This window comes from Cyprinodon variegatus, unplaced genomic scaffold (genome assembly GCF_000732505.1).
Source record: "Cyprinodon variegatus isolate N-32 unplaced genomic scaffold, C_variegatus-1.0 Scaffold306, whole genome shotgun sequence".
NCBI classification, from domain to species: domain Eukaryota; kingdom Metazoa; phylum Chordata; class Actinopteri; order Cyprinodontiformes; family Cyprinodontidae; genus Cyprinodon; species Cyprinodon variegatus.
Window position 1 is genome coordinate 872116 of NW_015150759.1, and position 19195 is coordinate 891310.

The window sequence follows — 19195 nt, forward strand, 5'->3', positions numbered from 1 at the left end:
TGTTTTCTTCTGCTAAATCTGAAAGAATGTGCCTAATATATAAAGACAGAGCAGTATGTTTGCCTCCCATCTGTCCAAAACTTTCCCTAAACACTGTAATCTTTCTCAGTTAAACTAACTCTGACCTCATTAACTGTACAGGCACCACCTGGTGGTTACATGATGGTTACTTGGATTCACAGATCACCAGGAACAAGGGATTCATAAAAGAAGCAAGGTTTAATTTACAGTTTTACTAAATGTACATTTCTTTTTAAAAAGTGTCATTATACACAATAAATACAATACAAAAATTAATCTGTAATACTATACTTCAAATTCTTTTCCGGTCTTTTTTGTACATTATTATTGTTCCATTTTTTTTTTCCATTTCAATGCTTGTGCTGTGTTTGTTTTTGAATTGTCCACCAGGCTTAAAAAATAGACAAAAAAAAGCAACAAAAAAAAAAAAAAAAATCAAACAGAACTCATGAGAAAGATGAGAGAATGAGGGAAACTAGTTAAAACTGGGTCTGCCCCCTGCTGACTGAAATGCATAATGCCTCAACCTGCCCTAATGAACATCAGACAAACAGAAACCCGGTAAAATTTGACATCAGGTACTGAAAAACAGTTCCTTTTACATTCTGGTATTACAGCATTGGAGTAGAACCAAAAAAAAAACCGGCTGACAAGTTTTCTAAAAAAATTTCCTTGTTATATTTAAGTAAATGCTAATTTGTTAAAGGGCTGATTTGATCTGTTTTGCCAGTAAAAGCCACTAAAATAACTCAACACTAATCTCATATATAGTTAGACCTGTAGTCGGCCGTTAAAGTGTGTCTTTTGCATTTGTGATAAAAGTCAAATTCGCAAGGTGCAGGGAGCTCGTAAAAGCGTCCTGCTGGTTTATCTTTTGTGAGTTGTGACGAGCCTGATGCCCAACAGGACACAGTTTAAAGAGCATGAAGAGTCTGCTCCTGGGGACATGTTAGAGGAATGTAAACAGAGACAAAAAGAATTAAAGAAGACATGCCAAAGCAGGCATTATCAACTGTTTTAGTTTAACCACATTAAATCCGTCGGGGTGGCTTAGCTCAGCTAGTAAATAATAAAGAAATGCCGGGCAATTCAAATAGACAAAGGCAACACAGCTTGGGAGAGTACGTCCCTGTCCCTCCCTCTAGAATTGTCTCTGAGCCCCCCCACCTCCCACAGTCTGGGTTTGAGGGGCTGTTATCTGCTCTGAGTCTGAGGAACCAGGCTGCCATTGTGGCCCCGCCCACCAACCTGAGGGTGCGAGGCCAACGAGGAGGATGAAGAAGCAGACGAGGGAGTTGGGACCGCATGTCTGTGTGATGAGACTGTCAAGTCTCCCGGGCGCTGACTTTGGTGTTGGTGGGACCTCCCGCTGCCTCCTTTGATGTGGTGGCCGCGGACCGTGGGTTCCTGCTGCAGGTTCAGGATGCTGTCGATGGCGCACTGGAGGTGCTCGTTTAGAGAGTCGTCCGGAGGGCTGCCGCTGGAGAAGCTGGCGTTGTCCATGTCGGGTGAGTCTGACTTGCAGCGTTTGGCAGGAAGCAAAGAGTCTCGTGTGAAGGAGGACTCTGGAGATGGAGGTCCAGGCGCGTGTTGGTCCATTCGGAATGTCCCTCCAGTCCTGTGTTTATTTTTTCCACTGAACCTTTTGTACTTACTCACATCAGTCTCTTGGGCTGCATGCTCCTCCTCCCTCTCCTTTGCCCCCTCCCTGTCCAGGAGCAGGGAGAGGTGATGGTGCTGCGTGGTTTTGACCCCTCGGTTAAACACCTCGTTTATTTTGTCCAGCCCCTGCATGGAGTTCCCTAAAAGCCCGCCTTCGTGGCTGGAATCTGTCGGAGCGTGTAAGGCCTCCCTGTCTCTTTTCTCCACTCTTACACTTGCTATAACTGTCCGTTCTGAGGGGGGAGTAGAGGCCCCGTGCCTGGGGGGCGACGGTGTGGTTCTCGGATGGGAAAAACCTTCGTCTAATCCTCCTGGGATGCCCGGTCTGACCCGCGGACTGATGTTTTCTCTGTAGGTTTTTCTAAGTGGAAGGCGGCAGGTGGTCTGTGAGGGAGGGGGGTTGTGTTTGACGGGGTGGTGGTCCAACGTGCCGTTCATCTGAGTCAACGAAGAGGAAGAGGAGGATGACGGAGGAACGCTTCCTCTCAGCAAAGGGTTACTCTGAGTGGTTGTGACGGAAGCTGAAAGAGCAGCGGAAGCTGTGCATGTCGGAGACTGAGTTCTGATGACGGTGTTAGGATGCGTGGGGAGATGATGGGACTTAGAGTGCGGGGCAGCAGCTTCTGTCTGAGGCTGAGGCTCAGGGGTGGGGCGACTGCTCAGCTGAGGTTGGGGTGTGTGCACAGGGTCCAAGGCGGTGTTGTGGACTACCTTGCTGAAACCCGTCTGATCCTGCTTGATCTTTAGCTTCAAGCCGATTCTGCTGCGAGCCTCGTAGGTCTTGATGGGCGGTTTGCTGGTTCTCTGTGGAAGAGCGTCGTCATCATCGTCGGTTCCTTTGGAGTTCGAAATAGAGGAGCTAAACGAGGACGATGCCGCCGGAGCCCGAGTTGGGGCGGAGCTCTGGCTGACAGGTTCGGCTGCTGGCTTGGCTGCCAGTGCTGGAGGACAGCTGGTGGACCAGGACACAGATGCTCCGCCTCCTCCGTGCTTTATGACCAGTTTGGTAGGAGGGAAAGGGGAATGGGAAGGAGGGGGAGGAGGAGGAGTAGGAGACGGAGCAGACACTGGAGCTGCAGCAGGAGCAGGAGCAGGAGCGGGCACAGAGGGAGGAGTGGGTTCCATCTTGATAGGTGGAGCAGAAGCAGGTTGTAGCGCAGCTGGAGCAGCTGTGGATGCAGCCGGACTCGCTGGTCGGAGCTCCGGAGATGCTGATTTTTGTTGGGATGAAACTCCGCTCTCCAACATCCGAACGCTTGCAACAAACTCCTCTGCAAGGAAATAAAACCATATCCCTGGTTCATTTCAAAGTGATCATTCAGAACTACTTAAGCCCTGCGTACACTGTGCAACTTTCGGGGCGATTTTCCAGTCATGCGAGAATCTTTCGATCGGCCCGACTTTCAGCCTGATTGTGCATCGTGTAGTGTACAGGGGGTTTCGAGGAGCGATCAGCCTAACACGATCACCCCCCTATCAGGAATCAAACATCAAAAACATGTTTGTTTTTCTCCCGACCGTCGTGGGCAAATCGCTCAGTGCGCATGCGCAAGCAAGGATTTTTCTTTTTCTTTTTTGTCTGAGATGTAAACACAGAAGCAGGGCGGGGATGCAATAAATGCAGTTGTCTGTAAAATTGACACACCATAGTTGCCACGTTTGCTCAGCCATGTCTTTGTCCAAATACGTCGTCGCCTTTTCTTTTTACGGCTTTCAGTACAAATTTGCACAAATTGCCAAGGCGGCGCGTTTCACTCTAGCGAGCTTAATATTCCTCTTCTACACATTTGGCTTCCAGATAGACGAGTCCGAGTAGCGGCATCTCACTTCAGAGCCGACTCCGACGTGCTTTTTAGTCGTACAGTGTGAGCAGGTAGATCGCATGAGACCGTCGTGCTGCACATAAATTGTGAGCTGTGAACTCACGCACATAAATTGTGAGCTGTGAACTCACACTGTACGACTAAACCCTGCGGTTTAGTCGTACAGTGTGAGCAGTAGCTGCGTGCAACGATTGAAAAAAAATAAATAGCACAGTGTACACCGGGCTTAAGAATTTACTTCTCATGACCAGCAGATCCCTTTATGCTAAACTGGTTTGATCTTTTTAAATAAAACTAATAAAATAAAAATAGGAATGTTAAGAAAATAATGAATCATGAAATAAAACTATATTTATAGTTGACAAAGAAAATATTAATATTATAATATTTAATGTAGTATTTATTCCAACTAAATCGCAACAAATCCAAATGTGTTATGAGTTTAAAAAAGCTAAATGGATTTGCTATACAAGAGGACCACAAATTGTCATAAACAGACTCAGCATCAACATTTAGAAAACATTATTGTACTGTAAAGAGAATCAAATAAAGAGCGCTCTGAGATCATGCAAGCGAAGCTTATATAAATGCTTAAATACTTGCAAAATATTAAATACAACTAACTTGAAACTAAAAAAAAATGTGTGGTTCAAGTTTCCACACTTATATCAAATAAACTCTATAAACAAGTTATTGGTTTAAATAGTAAAGAATTTAGTCTAAACATTTCTACTGATGAATTTGAAAGCATGTCGAAGAACAAAACATTTTTTTTCAATTGTCAGTTTTTCTATATTTGTCCAAAAAAAAGATAAAAAACTGGTGTTTATTTGTTTATTTCCTGTTCAGGGCGGTTTGTTTTAGCATTTTGCTTTTTGTAAGAGAACTATAACTTTTCAAAGCCCCAAATGTGACAACTGTTACTCCCATCGACAAGAATAAGACTGTAGACATACCCATAGTTTTATATTGAGATGATATTTTTTACATTTTTAATATTTTAGGTAATTTGTACATAGAACACCAGCAAACCCTGAGTGGCCACTAACCTGGTCTCTCCTTGGCCAAAATCCTGTCCTGATTCAAAGCGACCTTTTCCTCCTGGATGAACATCCTGTCGATCATCACCATCTCTGCCGACGGGCCAAGTCTCTGCTCAGGTTCGAAGGCCAAAAACAGCCAGTTCAAAATCAATTCAAAACAAAAGAGGTCGTTCAAACGAGGAAAATATTGGGTTATAAACTTACTTTTGACTCAGTGAAGAGCAGGTGACGATATTTATCCAGCATGGCCTGGGTCCTTTTTAGCAGCTGGCAGGAGACCCTCTCAAATTCATCATCCACTATGTTGAGGAGAACCAAACAGCTTTAAGGACTTTGATAGGTAAATAAGGAGTATATACTGGATATTATTTTAGTTTATACCTCTTTGATAATCTTGAGAGGAGTTTGCAGTTCCCTGGTAGAGATGGTAAGGCAGCAGTCTGTGCAGAGTGTCCTCAAACGAGTGGAAAGGAGCACTGTAGTTGGGGTGAAGCACTGAACCCTGATGTTTTCTTAGCTGTTCCAGCATCCTGCAGGGAGGTGGGTGTTTACAGAAACTATTCAGAAATACACCAAAAACAGGACAGTTAAAGAAAGGCTGGAAAGCAGCAGCACCTACCTGGCTTCTTTACTGGGTTCAGAACTTAAAGGCATTTTTACTGTTGGTGTCTGTGATGTGAGCTGAAAAGTAGAAAGGAAACAATAAGAATGAATATAAGAAGCAAACTGGGAGTTTTCATTCCTCATTGATCCACGGCATGAATTAAAAAGTTCAATAAGGATTTACTCTTGATATTTCTACAAATATAAACTCCCCCCTCCAAAAACACAACTGAATTAAAGGCCACTGACAGACAATGATGTCAGATGGAGAACCAAACGACCAACAGATGGAAAGAAAATCAAATTGAAGACAGGGATGAATAAACACTAATAGAAACGATAAAAAAAAAAAAAAAAAAACTTTCCCACACATATTCAAGCCTGTGAAATTTAATTAACTTTAATTTTCTACATTTTCATGTTTCAAAGGAATGCATCTTCTACCTGAGTTTGTACAGGAGCCTGCTGCTGTGGGACAGACATCTGTGTGAGAGGAGGCCCCAACACCTGGATCTTCATCGCACCTTTCCCTAGAGTCATCCCTCCTACTGAGCTGATCACTCCTGGCTTTGGCTGAACCTGTTCAAACATTTACGAGAAAGAAAAACAGAAATTCTAAACATTTCTGAAATACTTAAAGGAAAACAGCTTTAAAGCAGCACAAACCAACCTGTACAGGCTGGGTAAGGCTGACAGGAGTGACAGTCTGATGAACCATTGCTCCGGCTTGCCCTTGGGCTCCTGAGAAGACCTGTAAGTCACCTACTCCTGTAACAAAACAGAGAGGAAAAGTTCATATGAAAATGTGATGATGGTCTTCTGCCTTGCATCCCAGACAGTTTTTAATGATCTACCTGTAGTGGAGGTTTTGACGAGCACTGAGGTTGGCTGCAGCATCGTGGGAAGCTGAGCAGGTGTTTCTGAGCTCACTGACGGTGCGATCACCCCTTTATCGACAGGCACATCTTGCTGGGAGTTAAACTGTCCCGTGGCTTGAGTTTGAGGCTTTGCCTGTAGCATAATGTTCTGCTGGGCCTGAAAAACAAAACAAAAAAAGACTGGTTGCAGTTTGTAAACGAAGTCCAGCATTATAGTAGCGAGGCGACTTGAAATTTGACCTTCATCAACACTCACTGAATATGAGTTTGAGCAAAGAGTGGGCGGATATTTTAGCCTTTAGAGGTGCTATGTGCAACCTGCAGCAAAACGTACTTCTAAGTATTTGTTCAAAGGGGTTGCAAGCTAAACTTCCTTGTTTTCTTTTATAAAAAGTATTACTTTAGAACTTTAAAACACACATTCATATAGTAATCAAAGCATATAAATGCATAGTAGCATTTTCAAAAAAAGAAAATGTAACAAAAATGCAACTAATGAGAAGTTTTGCATCCATTTAAAAATAATCAACTGAGGCAGACATGAAAAATTCAACATGGAATATAGTTCAGAGAGATTTTGGAAGAAAAGTGAAGTTAATGAAAAAAACTTTTCGGTAATTTCCAATAAGAAACTAAGACAAATAAAAAAAACATGTTAATTGTATCTTTATGCAGTCAAAATGAGCTAATACCTGATGCAGCTTCTCCAGCAGTTGTTTATGCTGATGTGAGGGCTGATTAATGGATGACACAGTCTGAATTTGTGCTCCTACTCTTTGTAGATGATGCTGTTGTCCAGCTGAAAGGCCCTGAATGGGAACTGGAGTTTTCACTACAGCTGTAGCACAGCTGATAGGAGGTGCAGCAAACTGATGTTGTGCAGCTGGTGCAGGAAGAGGCTTGGGTGACTGTGAAACTTGAGGCATTTCTTGCTGATAGGGAGCAGGCTGTGAGGCCGGACGAGGCAGAGGTTGATGCTGAACTTGAATGTGCACCTGCTGGGGGGGCGTTTGCTGCACCTGACCCTGTTGGACAGGTTTGGGAGACTCAGGGATTTGGTTGTGGACGATGAAGAGCTTAGTGTGGGACGACGGCGTGCATGAGCGTGAGGGGGTTTGAGACTGAGGCTGAGGCTGAGAAGGAGGACGCGACTGTTGATGGTGAGGCGACTGGATCTGCTGGCTCAGAGTCAGAGGAGAGTGGGAAGGCTGTGGACTTTCTGCCACTGGGGGAGGCGTGGCATGAGAGGTCAAAGCCGGAGAAGAGGACATGCCTTGGATTTTCAGAGTCTGCTGAGCTCCACCTGAGGGTACCTGAAGAGGAATCACAGTTTAGGAAACCAGTAAGTTAGAAAACATGGAAGAAAATGAAGGGAAAAAACAACAAAAAAAACCTCAAAGTTTAAAACATGAGAAAACAAGAAACCAAACAAAACACAAAGACATTAACATGATTTGAATGACAGGATCCAAAAATCAGGGCTGGGCGACATCATTTTATCAGAAATAGGTACAGAATATTATGATTTTTACTGTAATCGCATTTTAGAGTGAAATATGGTAAATACAAATTGATAAATCATGAATAAAAATAAAGAGTGTCGCCCAACCCTTGGGTACATAAACATAATCAAACAAAAAGAAACGACACAGAAGCGCAGTATTTACAAGGCGCTGCAGTAAAACACTTAAAGGACACAGATTTTTCTTATTTTTTTTGCATTAAAAGGGAAAGAAACATAAACGGGGATAAATAACTGCTCAGTGACCCACAAGGAAAAGAAGAACGATCTGTGGGAACGTGATGGTAAACTAGGTGATCTAAAGATCGTGAGGACGAGGGCTGGGGAACCAAATCATTTCGGTTTGGAAGACTCCACTTGTTAAAGTGGGGATTTAAAACAGCAGTGACAGTATAATGAGACTGAATGAAACATGGCAGATAAAGAGCAGACACCCGATTAGTCGGCAGTGAAGCAGACAATAGTGAGTTTATTAATTCTTATAAAGCTGTTAGAGAAGAGAAAAAAAAGGCTGCTTATTGGAACATTTCAATCTTTTTGAATAAGCATCCCTGCATTTAGTTAGGAAAAAAAAAAAACTAATCCAAATTACATGTTAACCAAAATAACAAGAGGGAATAAAAGAAACAGAACTTTGATAATCTTTTATTAGTTCAAATGTTAGGGTGATGCACTGAGATCTCTGACAATAGATCTAAATTGAAAATATCCAATCTTTCTTAAATCAATGAACACACCCCACCAATGGCTGGTGTGGATACTGTTATTGGGGGAAAAAGGCTACATGAAGGTTATTTTAGTCTCAGCAAGGTTTTTAAAATGAGGTCCACTGAACCACAGAAATGTTAGAAGGCATTTAAAAGTAGACCTCATTTTCTACTAAATCAAGAGACGTGTCTGTAGGTCTTAAGGTGTGAGAGACCTAAAGAGAGCTACAGTTTCAGCAGATTACAGAAGAGTAAACAGAGTGTGGAAAACTTCCTCCAATTTATTTTTTCAAGCTTTCAGCGTCTGTTACAGAGACGGATGGATCTGGAAATACTGGAGGCTGCTGAAATCTCAGGGTGCCCACAATTCACAGGCTGGAATAGTTTGGATCCATTAAAATACAAAGATAATTTAGACTGCCATGACCTTATATAGAAGGTGCCGTAAAGAGACCTGCAGCAGAGCTTCCTGCTGCATCATTAGTTACTATGAACAGGTTAATTCTGAAACTTTAAACACAAGTCAACTTTTCATCAGCCAAATTATCAAGGAGTCATATCAAAAGCAGGGAGAAGGAGAGCTAACGTTAGCCTAGCATTTTATCAAAGGTCGCTCTGTGCAGAAATCCTGTACGATTTTTGGAAGAAGCATGGATAAATAAATGACCAAGCTAAACACTGATAAAACATTAGAGTAACTTTCCATGCTTAATTAATTAACTCTGTGATGGAGCAAAGAAGGCCATCTTCAAATTACTGGAACAATAATGATCACTGCCAATTAAAATAATGGGATTGAAGGCCTGTTCAGATAAAAATGTTTGATGTAAACATGTCAGACTGAATATTCTAATCTGATTTGGTCTGACTGGAAGGAATTTTCTTTCTAAAAGAGAGATTTTCGCCCATTCCGATTGGCCTCCATGTCGATATACCCACTCCGAGCTTTGGAGCAAAACAATCTCCACTGCGGATGTGTGCAACATCAGCGTAAAGTTTTTTCACTTCACATGAAAGATTTAATCTAATCGAGCGCTCGGTACCTGTATACAGACGCCATCATCGGACCATTTTATTTAGTATTTTCAATCTCTGATGAAGCAAGATTTAGATTAGATCGGGGAAATTTTACGCATGTGAACATAGCTACTGACTACTACTAAAGATCATATAATGTTTGTCAGACGTGGTAAGAATTCTGACAACAGAACTATAAGGTTAGGTCCTATATTTCCAGATGTTACATCTTATTAACAAAAACACAAACTAAATCTCATCTAGGTTGTGTTATTTTTCCATTTACCTATTACAACACTACAGATCAGAATAACCATATGAATAAGTACTTATAAAGTTAGAGGTTGTCTACTTGTAAAAAAAGAAATATATATTAATGAATAACAAAAATCTCTGCTTAAATGATATTGCTCGGTATCGAAAAAAAGTCATCAGCAATTAGACCGGACATCAACTGAGGTTGGAAATCCATTAAATCTCTGATCAGTGCATCTTTAGTGAGTAATAAAATGCCACACATTAGGAAGAGACAGCAGGGGCAATCATGCTTTCACTAAAAACGAAGCATAGTGTGGAAAGCACAGATGCTGCAAGCGAAGGACTAATTCGTGCACCAAGGAGTTGAACAGCGCGGGTGACAGCTGTGGAAGCAGCAGAGATAAAGACGGGGAAAAGGGAGGAAAACCTAACATTGTGGCGGCAGCAGCAGCAACAAGTGGGTGGGGCTCAACATAAAGGGGGCAATTCTACCTTTACCACTGCTGTCATGTGGGAGGGGCCAGGGGAAGGGCTGTGGCTCTGACCCACCCAAGAGTCAGTTAATTGGCTGTCATGGACAGCAGGGGCCGCAGTAGTGATGCTGTTGCTGCTGACGATTACAGACGCTGGGACGCCCACTGAGGGGGGAGATTCAGTCTCTGTATGGTGGTGCTGCTCCTGATAGTCCATTTACCATTTCAGGATAGGGGAGGGAGGGAGGGAAGGGAGGAGGGAGGAGGAAGGGGTTTGGGAGAATGAGCAGTAAAATAGTAAACCAAAGAGATCAAACCAAGATAACACACGTGCATGTTACTTTTCAAAGACAATGTTAACAACACATGAAAAATAAAAAAGAATAACAAAAAAAAAAAAAAAAAAAAAAAAAAAACATGCAGATGCTGGAGGACTGACCTGTTGGAGGAACATCTGCAGAGACTCCTGACTCAGGATCATACTTGAGCCCTGGTTGGTGAACAGNAGAATGAGCAGTAAAATAGTAAACCAAAGAGATCAAACCAAGATAACACACGTGCATGTTACTTTTCAAAGACAATGTTAACAACACATGAAAAAAAAAAAAAAAAAAAAAAAAAAAAAAAAAAAAAAAAGAAAAAACATGCAGATGCTGGAGGACTGACCTGTTGGAGGAACATCTGCAGAGACTCCTGACTCAGGATCATACTTGAGCCCTGGTTGGTGAACAGTAACCTCCCTGGACTGTTATGAGCCTGAGGGGGGACCAGCCCCACAGCTGTCACAGAGGAGGAGGTTGAAACAGACATGGACGGAGAGGAGGAGGCCACAATGGAAGCCGCGGAGACCGACGGCGCCTGCTGCACGGCAAGTATAGAAGACTGGGGTAGAAGCTGTGGGGTTGGATGAGCTGCCTGTTCGGAGGAGCTTCCCAGCACGGTAACAGTTTCTCCAGTCTGGCCTTGAGAGACGGTAGCTACTCCTGCGCCGCTGGGGACGCCACCTGCCTGGGCCTGCAGCGCTGGCTGAAGGCTGATAGCTGGACTCAGCCCTTCCACTTGACTCACCATGGTCAGGGAATTCTGGATAGGCATGCCCTGTATCACCGTCTGAGCATGGCCTGAGACGGCGGGAGTCTGCGTCTGACTTTGACTCTGAGCCAAAGAGGCAACAGGCATCTGGAAAAGGGTGGGTGTGCCCATCTGACCCGGCTGGAGCTGAATAGGTCCAGACAGAATATGGGCAGCCCCTGGGTGGCCCTGTGACGTTAACACCTGGCCCAGGTTGATGTTCTGGTTTGCAGTTAAAATCTGGTTTGCAATGAGCTGTCCGCCAGGGCCCTGACTCGTTATGATGTGGCCTCCCGGGTGTTGGGTCAGGATCTGCCCACCAGCCTGCAGCTGAGGCAGCAGAAACTGGTGGTTCTGGCCTTGGAGAACAGTCTGAGAAGGAATAACGATGCTGCCTTGTTGGTTCAACAGATGCACACTGAGGGGCTTGCCTGATGGTTGTGCTGCTTGTGGCTTGAACAGGGCTTGTTGGAACTGGGGACCTTGCGTTGTGGCCTGAGTACTTAAGACAACATTGGAGCTTGGCTTTCCTGTTAGGAAGGCTACATTCTGAGCAGCAGAAACTGGAAGTTGCTGCAGCCCAAGAGCCTTATGAGCATCATTTTGCTGTGCCTGGGGTGCTGCCTGTGACTGTTGTTGTTGCTGCTGCTGCTGTTGTGGTTTGAAGAGTTTAGGGTGAATGGGTCCCCCCTGGGGGGGTTTAGGCTGAATGGGTGTTGGTGTGCGTTGGATGATCACGTTCTGCATAATCTGGCCTTGAGTTTGCGTCTGAGGCGCCACTCCTGTGTTTATAGGGGTGCTTCCAAAGCCCACAAGACCAGCAGGAGCAGTCATCGTGGCAGCACTGATGCTGTTTGTGCTACTGACAGAAACAGCCGGTCCGTTTAAAGCTGGAGAGCCAACAGTTCCTTTGTTACCCTGGATCAGAAGTCCACCTCCAGATCCAGCGAGTCCCGCTTGGGAGCTGGCAGCCGATACCTCTTGGCCCGGCTGCTGCAGCTGGTATCCACCCATGGCTTTGGCCAGGATCGGCTGCCCCGACTGGTTGATAGTCATGACTGTAGGCTGGCCTACAACCTGAATCTGTCCGATTCCCAAAGTTCCTGACTGACTTCCATTAGAAAGAGCTTGAAGACTGGAAATGGATTGAAGCGTTACATTTCCAAGGCCAACAGGCTGCATAAAAGGCTGAACGCTAATGGCCTTGTTCATAACCTGGGGCTGGAGCTGAAGACCCTGCTGGGCGAGCACGGAACCCAGCATGTCGGCCGTGGCATTGGAAGGATTACCTGTGGTGCTCGGGGCTGATCCGGGGAAAATTGTTGCTGCTCCACCAACACCAATGCCTACCCCAACGGCAGCACCTCCAGCCGCAGAGAGGCTGGCATCAGGCAGAGCTTGAACCACCTGGGTAAGGCCTGGGATTCCAAACGACACCAGGTCCAGCTCACTCCCAGCTTCCTGTAAGCTCTGCTCTGTAATGTTGGCCTCAGCCAAACTCTGCTGCAGAATGTCACACGGCTCGTGGTTTGTCCCGATGCCATTGCTACCGCCTTCTCCACCTGGGGATCCACCCAAGATGTCATCATCCTCAAGGAAGTCCAAATCCACACTGACTCTGGGTAGGCCTGCCGACTCGCTGGCTGGCAGCTGGACCGCAGGCTGGACCTCTGAAACATGGCCCTTTGAGGACAGAAGAAGAGGAAAGCAGTGAAACAAGGTGATCTCTGTATAAACAAGCCTAGACACGAAAAAAGGCAAATTTAACGCAATAAATAACAACAACACCCAACAAAAATGTCTCCTCAAACTGCAGCAAACTTAAGCTTGTTAAGTGGATATCTGTTAGTGGAAGGAGAGGGGATTGGAAGTTGCATGCTACATAGACAGATAGATGAGAGCAGGAAGAAGAATGGGGGATTTTACTCACCCCAGTGGTAGAGAAGAACGAGCTGGAGGGGTCACTCGTACCATCCAAAAGGTCGTCAGTGTCCAACTACAGACACATTCACCAAGGGTAAGACAGACAGAAAGCGAAGGGACCGAAAGCAACAGGCAAAAAGTCACCAGAATGAAACATTCAGACCATCAAAAATAGATGAGGGGAAGGAAAGGGAACAGTTCAGAATAACCAAAAGCACCAGGAAAGAGATGACAGAGGAATAAAATGAAGGTAATAACCCAAGAGTTGGGAAGCGTTAGTATTAGCCTTTCTTGTTTTGTGAAGAGGGGCAACGTAACACAATCCGAAAACAAACTCATTAAAAAAGGAAGCCATAATAATGCAAATGGTATCAGCATCTTGTGGCCTGAACACATCTTTTTTTTTTTTTTTTTTTGCTATCGAGTCAGACACCACAAACAAACATTGAGATAAGTTTGTGACCAAAAAGGATTTGTTTGGTATCTATAAAGCACAATTTTTATTTCAAATGTTTTTAATCCATGTACTCACATGGGTCTCAGATCCATGAAGAAAGTCATTTAGAGCTTCTGGGTCACTGGAGGAGAAAAAAAAAGGGAACCCTGATGTTACAATAACATAAGCCACAAAGCCAAGCATCTAAACTCTTTTAATGAATATTGTTGTGATATTTGAGGTAAAACTCACCAAATTACATCTAGAAGGCACCTGCCGTCTTCATCATCCATGACAACTGTTGAAAATAACACAAAAAACACACCAATGTGTCATAACAGAAAGCAACTATACACCAGGTCTTAGTTAATCAAGTGAATTAAATTAATTGGGTTGTAATTACATCTCCGCTTTTTTTAGAATACATTTTTTTTTTTTACTTTTTATAGCAAAAAGCTAAGAATCATACATACAACCTGAAAAGGTTGCCAGTGGATCACAGAGCAAAACACAAGTCAGACAACGCCGCTGTGACACAGACCTTCATACAGGTTTAACAAACACCTTTCATGTATGTTTTAGGACTGGAGAAGGAAATGGGAGCGCTTGGGGAAAGCCTGCACAAGCAAACCTCCATACAGAAGTATCCAGGTCAGGCTGAATCAATGAATCTTATGCAATGAGACAAAAGTTTTAACGCCTGCAGCTGTTCCAGTTACAGAGAAATAAAGACAGCGGTGGCAATAAAGAAGACTAGTAAACACTGTTCAATTGTTTATTTCCCAACTCATTTGAGCAAATAAGCTCCTCTCACAGCATGGAAAGGATTATTGTAGGTGGATGAGTAATGAAGTTTGGCAGTGGCTCTGAAAACACGATCAGCAAGTCATTATTTGAGTATATTTTAAAGAGGAGTCATTTTTTATGGTAAAATACACCATTAAACTGTATTAAATAATGTTTTTATTGCAATATTATTTTATATACCACCATTAAATTTGTATAACAAAGAATTAAACTATTATTACCTAAAATAAAGATTTTTTAAGTAAGCTATGCTTTTTTGTTTTGCCTGCAGTTCAGGATTTCTTTAAGCTGTTACAAAGCTCAGTTCATGCACCACTGATAGGTTCAAATTTCCAGAATCGAATCAAAGCCGATTCTCAACTTTTAGAAACAATTAATTTTTTGATAAAATTCAATCTCAAATTGGATTGCTGTTAACAAAAAACTTTTTTGGAACTAGTATTATATTAAAACTAGACACGCAATGAATAAAGTAATAGCTGATAATGGCTGCAAAGTAAGTGGAAAAACATTTGTAAATCAGTTTTTTTGTTATATGAATTAAACTTGAGGAATTAATGTGAGAATCAATTCAGAATTACAAATCACCTTATTAACAGTTCAAGCCACAGTTATTTAATATCTACGTTTCTCTCTTAGAATGTCAATAAAAAGGACAACATTTATTTTAAAGTCTTATTCAATCTTACTATCAATATACCATTGAATTGACAGGTTATAATTTCTTCTAATTTAATCCAGAAAAATCTAAATTCACTCTGCACGATCTGAAAAATGAAGGACTTATCAAGACTAATTAGGCTAAAAATAACAAGTCTCATTACAACCTCAGAACAACCATTTAGAGTCACACTAAAACAGCTTATCGACTCTTCAAAAAGCAGCAAGAGACAAAGATAGCATGGAAATAGAAATATCCCTAAATTTCAGGTTTAAGATGACTAAAACAAGGTCAATTTGAAAGAAAACAAGCAAGAGCAAAGCAAAGCGTCTGCTACAGTTCTGACTAAAAGCAAGAAAGGAGATCATATCACATCAGCTCTCCAATTACTGCACTGGGTCCCTGTTTGTGAAATAATAGATTAGTTGTTGTGAAGGAACAATCTCAACCCCTTATGTTATCAGAAACTTGTTTACTTAGTGTTCACACAACCAATACACTAAGTATATTTACACCTTAGTGTTAGAAACAACAGAATGAAAACCTGAGATGTTGAGGAACTGATGGCTTAAAAAAAGAAAGGAAAATATTGTTGTACTAGCTTTCTGCTTTAATGGAAGGCTTGGTTATTCATTGATTACTATTGATTAGTTTTTATTTTTGTGTGTAAACTTAAAATGTAATCATTGATGCTACATATTTATCTGTTCCTTTGCACAATATAAATTGTATTTACAGCAAAGAGGTTCTTATTTTTCAGAAATATCTTATATTAAATTAAACTGAGGCAGCTTTATAAAAAAATAAGCTTACTATAAAAGGAGTGAATATGGATTATTGTCATAAACGACAAATGTAGGAAACAGAGTTTGCTGTTCGCACTATTTTCGTGATGACTCGCGTCGCGTCATTTTCACATGCTTTCTTCGGTAATGATAAACACTGATTGATCTGGTTTGGTCAAGATGAGGTCATCCACAAATCAGACTGAATCTTTGCTTTACTAAACACCGACAAACAGCAGACAATCTGAAAACGCGCGGTTTTCGCACCGCCTGGAAGGATTTCCGAGTGTGGGCTTTCACTGACTTCATCACTAGTAATGACTGTGTACATGGCTTCCAACAACACAAACACGACAAAACCGAGTGGTTAAGATGCAAGCCGGTCATCTATATTATCAGGATAGCTCGGTAGCCGCACCGAGGAGGCAGCGGCTCGGAGCCATTGCTCAGTTTAATCAAACCCAGTGCGCAGGATATGAATGGAGACATTACAAGCGGAGATGCTACATGCTAGCCAGTGTTTTTTAACAGCTTTGCAAACAATTTTTAGCTATTTGTCACAACACATAAGCTTTGACAGCTACACATCTGATTAAAAACTCAAGTGAAACCAAACTTTTGATTTTACAACACAGTTTTCACCCCTATTTCTGGTCGTTTTTGATGCAGCTCTGCTGAGTTGCATTAGCCTAGCAAGCTAACCTGCTATCAACAATATTGAGACGTACAGCTAGCTTGAGCCTTTGACATTCAAAACAAACCATCGAGTGACACAATTTGAACACTGAAGCTGCACAGTGGAACCGCAATCCGGCCAGGACCAGGAGGAACCGTATCCCCGGGGCGTTTAAGCGCAACTACGTAGCGAGCTATCGCTAATTGCAAGCAAAATATGAGTTAATGTTGGAATACTCTTGGATGAGGGGGGTATGCTTGGGAATACGGTGGAAAATGAGCGTGTTTACGATGTGGTGCGGCAGCGTGGCGCTTCGATTGCTTTAGCGATGCGGTTCGTGTTTTGTGCGCAGTTGGCAGATATTGGGGCTTTGTAACGGTTATTCGGATTAATAGAGAAATTGCTACATTGTAACAAACTCACCCGAGACGTTAGAGGTGCAGGCAGCGCGGGGTCTCCAGGACAGCCTCGCACGGGCTGCTCGACAGGACCCGAGTACAAGCAGGAAACTGGAGACTTCCGCTCTGCCTGATTGAAATCTGCGTAGTTCATACGGACTCTTTGCACAGGATTCACAGTTTTCTAATAGAATAACCAACGTGAGACACAAAATAAAATATTTTCTTTATAAAACATGTCGATAAATGTGTCATTTAGTTCTAACCAGATTTGGCACCGATGTAAACAACTGAAAAAGTTTATCTATCTATCTATCTATCTATCTATCTATCTATCTATCTATCTATCTATCTATCTATCTATCTATCTATCTATCTATCTATCTATCTTCTTTTTTGTGTGTGATGTTATGTTGGTTGCTATTACCTCTGATGCCTTTTCTATTTGTTTTTCCTTCTTTTCAATAAGGGATGGCTTTTATGGTAAAATCTTGCCATTACAATTTAAATTTACTGTCTAAACAATACATCAGAATTATTGGTGTTTTAAAATTGCACAAAATGGCTGAATTGTGAGAATTTATTATTTTTCTCCTTTTTTTTAACTTCTTTTCCTTTTAGGTGGATTGACAAATTCGAAGAATATAATTAAATAAATTCAGTGTGGGATTTTTATTGATATAAATGCTACTTCTTTATGTAACTGGTGTTCTGAAAATAGTCAATTTTTTATTTGTTTTTGTAGTATTAGGGATGTTGGGTTGTGGTTAGGGTGACATGCGGTCACAGTCATATGAAAGACTGTAAAGAAATAATGAGTTTCTTTTTATATCCTATCACTGTTATAGCAGAGGCGTAGCCAGAAAATCCTAATAGGGGTGGTTACTCAATAACCAATGTACATTGAGGGGTGGCCGAAAGGCACCAGAACCTCAGGGTCAATCTACACTGTTCCAACAGGAACAAGTACAACATCCATATTTTCTAAATAAAGACATTATACTTCCCTGCAGCCTCTGCTAACAAATAGACACATATATTTAAACATCTATGCTGTGTAAATAAAAGGTATAGTGGACAAAAGTCTTTCAGGTTCGAGTTCTGGGGCTACCATATTTTAATTGTCATTACCTACTTTTATCAATAATCATTCTGCAACAAAAAAAATATATATATATAAATCTACTAACATCCACATTTAATGAATTTGTATGTTATTCTTAATATAGTTATTTATCTATGATTTTACTGAAGACTCCTAGATGACTTGCAGAGGCACATTATTTTATCTTTACCCCAAATAATTCAAAGTTTTGTTTTGCAAAGAGCAGGAATTATGTTTCTATCGTCTTTAATGTTTGTATATTGATGTGCATAATTAACCACAATGTTTCTGTTGTCAAGTAGTTGTTAATATATAAAAAAATTAAATGTTTAATAAGTTTGAACATTCCCCTTCAGAGTATTACTGCTGCCTCCGTCTGTATTAGAGGGGGAAAAATGGTAGGGGTGGCCTAAGGGTGGCCATGCCAACCCCTGGCCCCCCATCTAGCTCCGCCCCTGTGTTATAGTACCACGTAATAAGATTTAAAGTACATATCAGCCAGGCATACTCTCCACGTGTAGAAGCAGACTCACCAGAGATTTATCCTTAATTCCCATTTCCCTCTTCTCTATCACTTTTTCCCATTTTTTTTTACTTTCTGCCTCACTTCTTCCTCTTCATTTTTTCCCTTTGGGCCCAGTTCCTATGTGGATGGCATTTGATATAATACCATATTAAAGTCCAATAAAGTTTTTTTGTATCCATATAAATATCAAGAGGAGCAGAAAAGCAAAAGCAGTCATGCTCCACTTGTAAAAGTAAATCTTTTGGGCTTTTCTTTGGCACTAAGAAAGCAATTCCCGGTGGTACAATTCCAGAGAGGGCACATTTTAAAATAGAAGGATTTGTATGCCAAGAAACCTTCTCAGTATTAAACAAATCTTACTTTGTATGCAGATTATTTTCAGAGATTGTTTGGATATCTTCTTCTTTACTGTGTTTAAAGTACTAATTCCAGACCATATATGTCATTAGCTTGTAAGGCTATTAGTATTCTGTATGCCATCTGTACATTTGTACTCTCAAATCATAGTTTTAATCTTGGAACTAGTAAATGGTTTAATGTCCTTATATAAATTTTGACTTCTCCAGCTGTCTTTTGGCAAAATTTTCACTTTTCCTTTACAGAAATAAAAAAAAAAAAAAAGCAATATACTTAAAGAACAGATATTTGTGTCTTAACATTCACCAATAATATACCGTATACATATAAGTTGTATATATTTACATTTATATGTAGTTTGAATTTACAGAGCAATCTAATGCAGATTAGACTGATTTCAGTTGGGTGGCTGTTAAACTATGTGATAAAATGCAATCTAGATT

At 41.7% G+C, this 19195-nt stretch overlaps 1 protein-coding gene across 6 annotated transcripts; it reads right to left on the minus strand.

Moving 5' to 3' along the window:
• Positions 1–205: 205 nt before the first annotated feature.
• On the minus strand, positions 206–16847 carry gltscr1 (glioma tumor suppressor candidate region gene 1). Of its 6 annotated transcripts, XM_015384169.1 has the most exons (15): positions 16790–16808; positions 13690–13735; positions 13534–13579; positions 13009–13074; positions 10674–12761; positions 10027–10212; positions 6723–7343; positions 6007–6187; positions 5823–5920; positions 5597–5731; positions 5169–5230; positions 4931–5079; positions 4754–4848; positions 4556–4676; positions 206–2954 (listed from the first exon to the last, which is right to left on the minus strand). In XM_015384169.1, the coding sequence occupies exons 2-15, from the start codon at positions 13728–13730 to the stop codon at positions 1216–1218; spliced, it is 5628 nt and encodes a 1875-aa protein (XP_015239655.1). In that variant the 5' UTR covers positions 13731–13735; positions 16790–16808; the 3' UTR covers positions 206–1215. The 6 variants fall into 6 exon arrangements, with proteins under 6 accessions (XP_015239655.1, XP_015239657.1, XP_015239654.1 ...); XM_015384171.1 differs by lacking the exon at positions 13009–13074 and having other exon boundaries at positions 16790–16847; XM_015384168.1 differs by lacking the exon at positions 16790–16808 and having other exon boundaries at positions 4556–4658.
• Positions 16848–19195: the final 2348 nt, after the last annotated feature.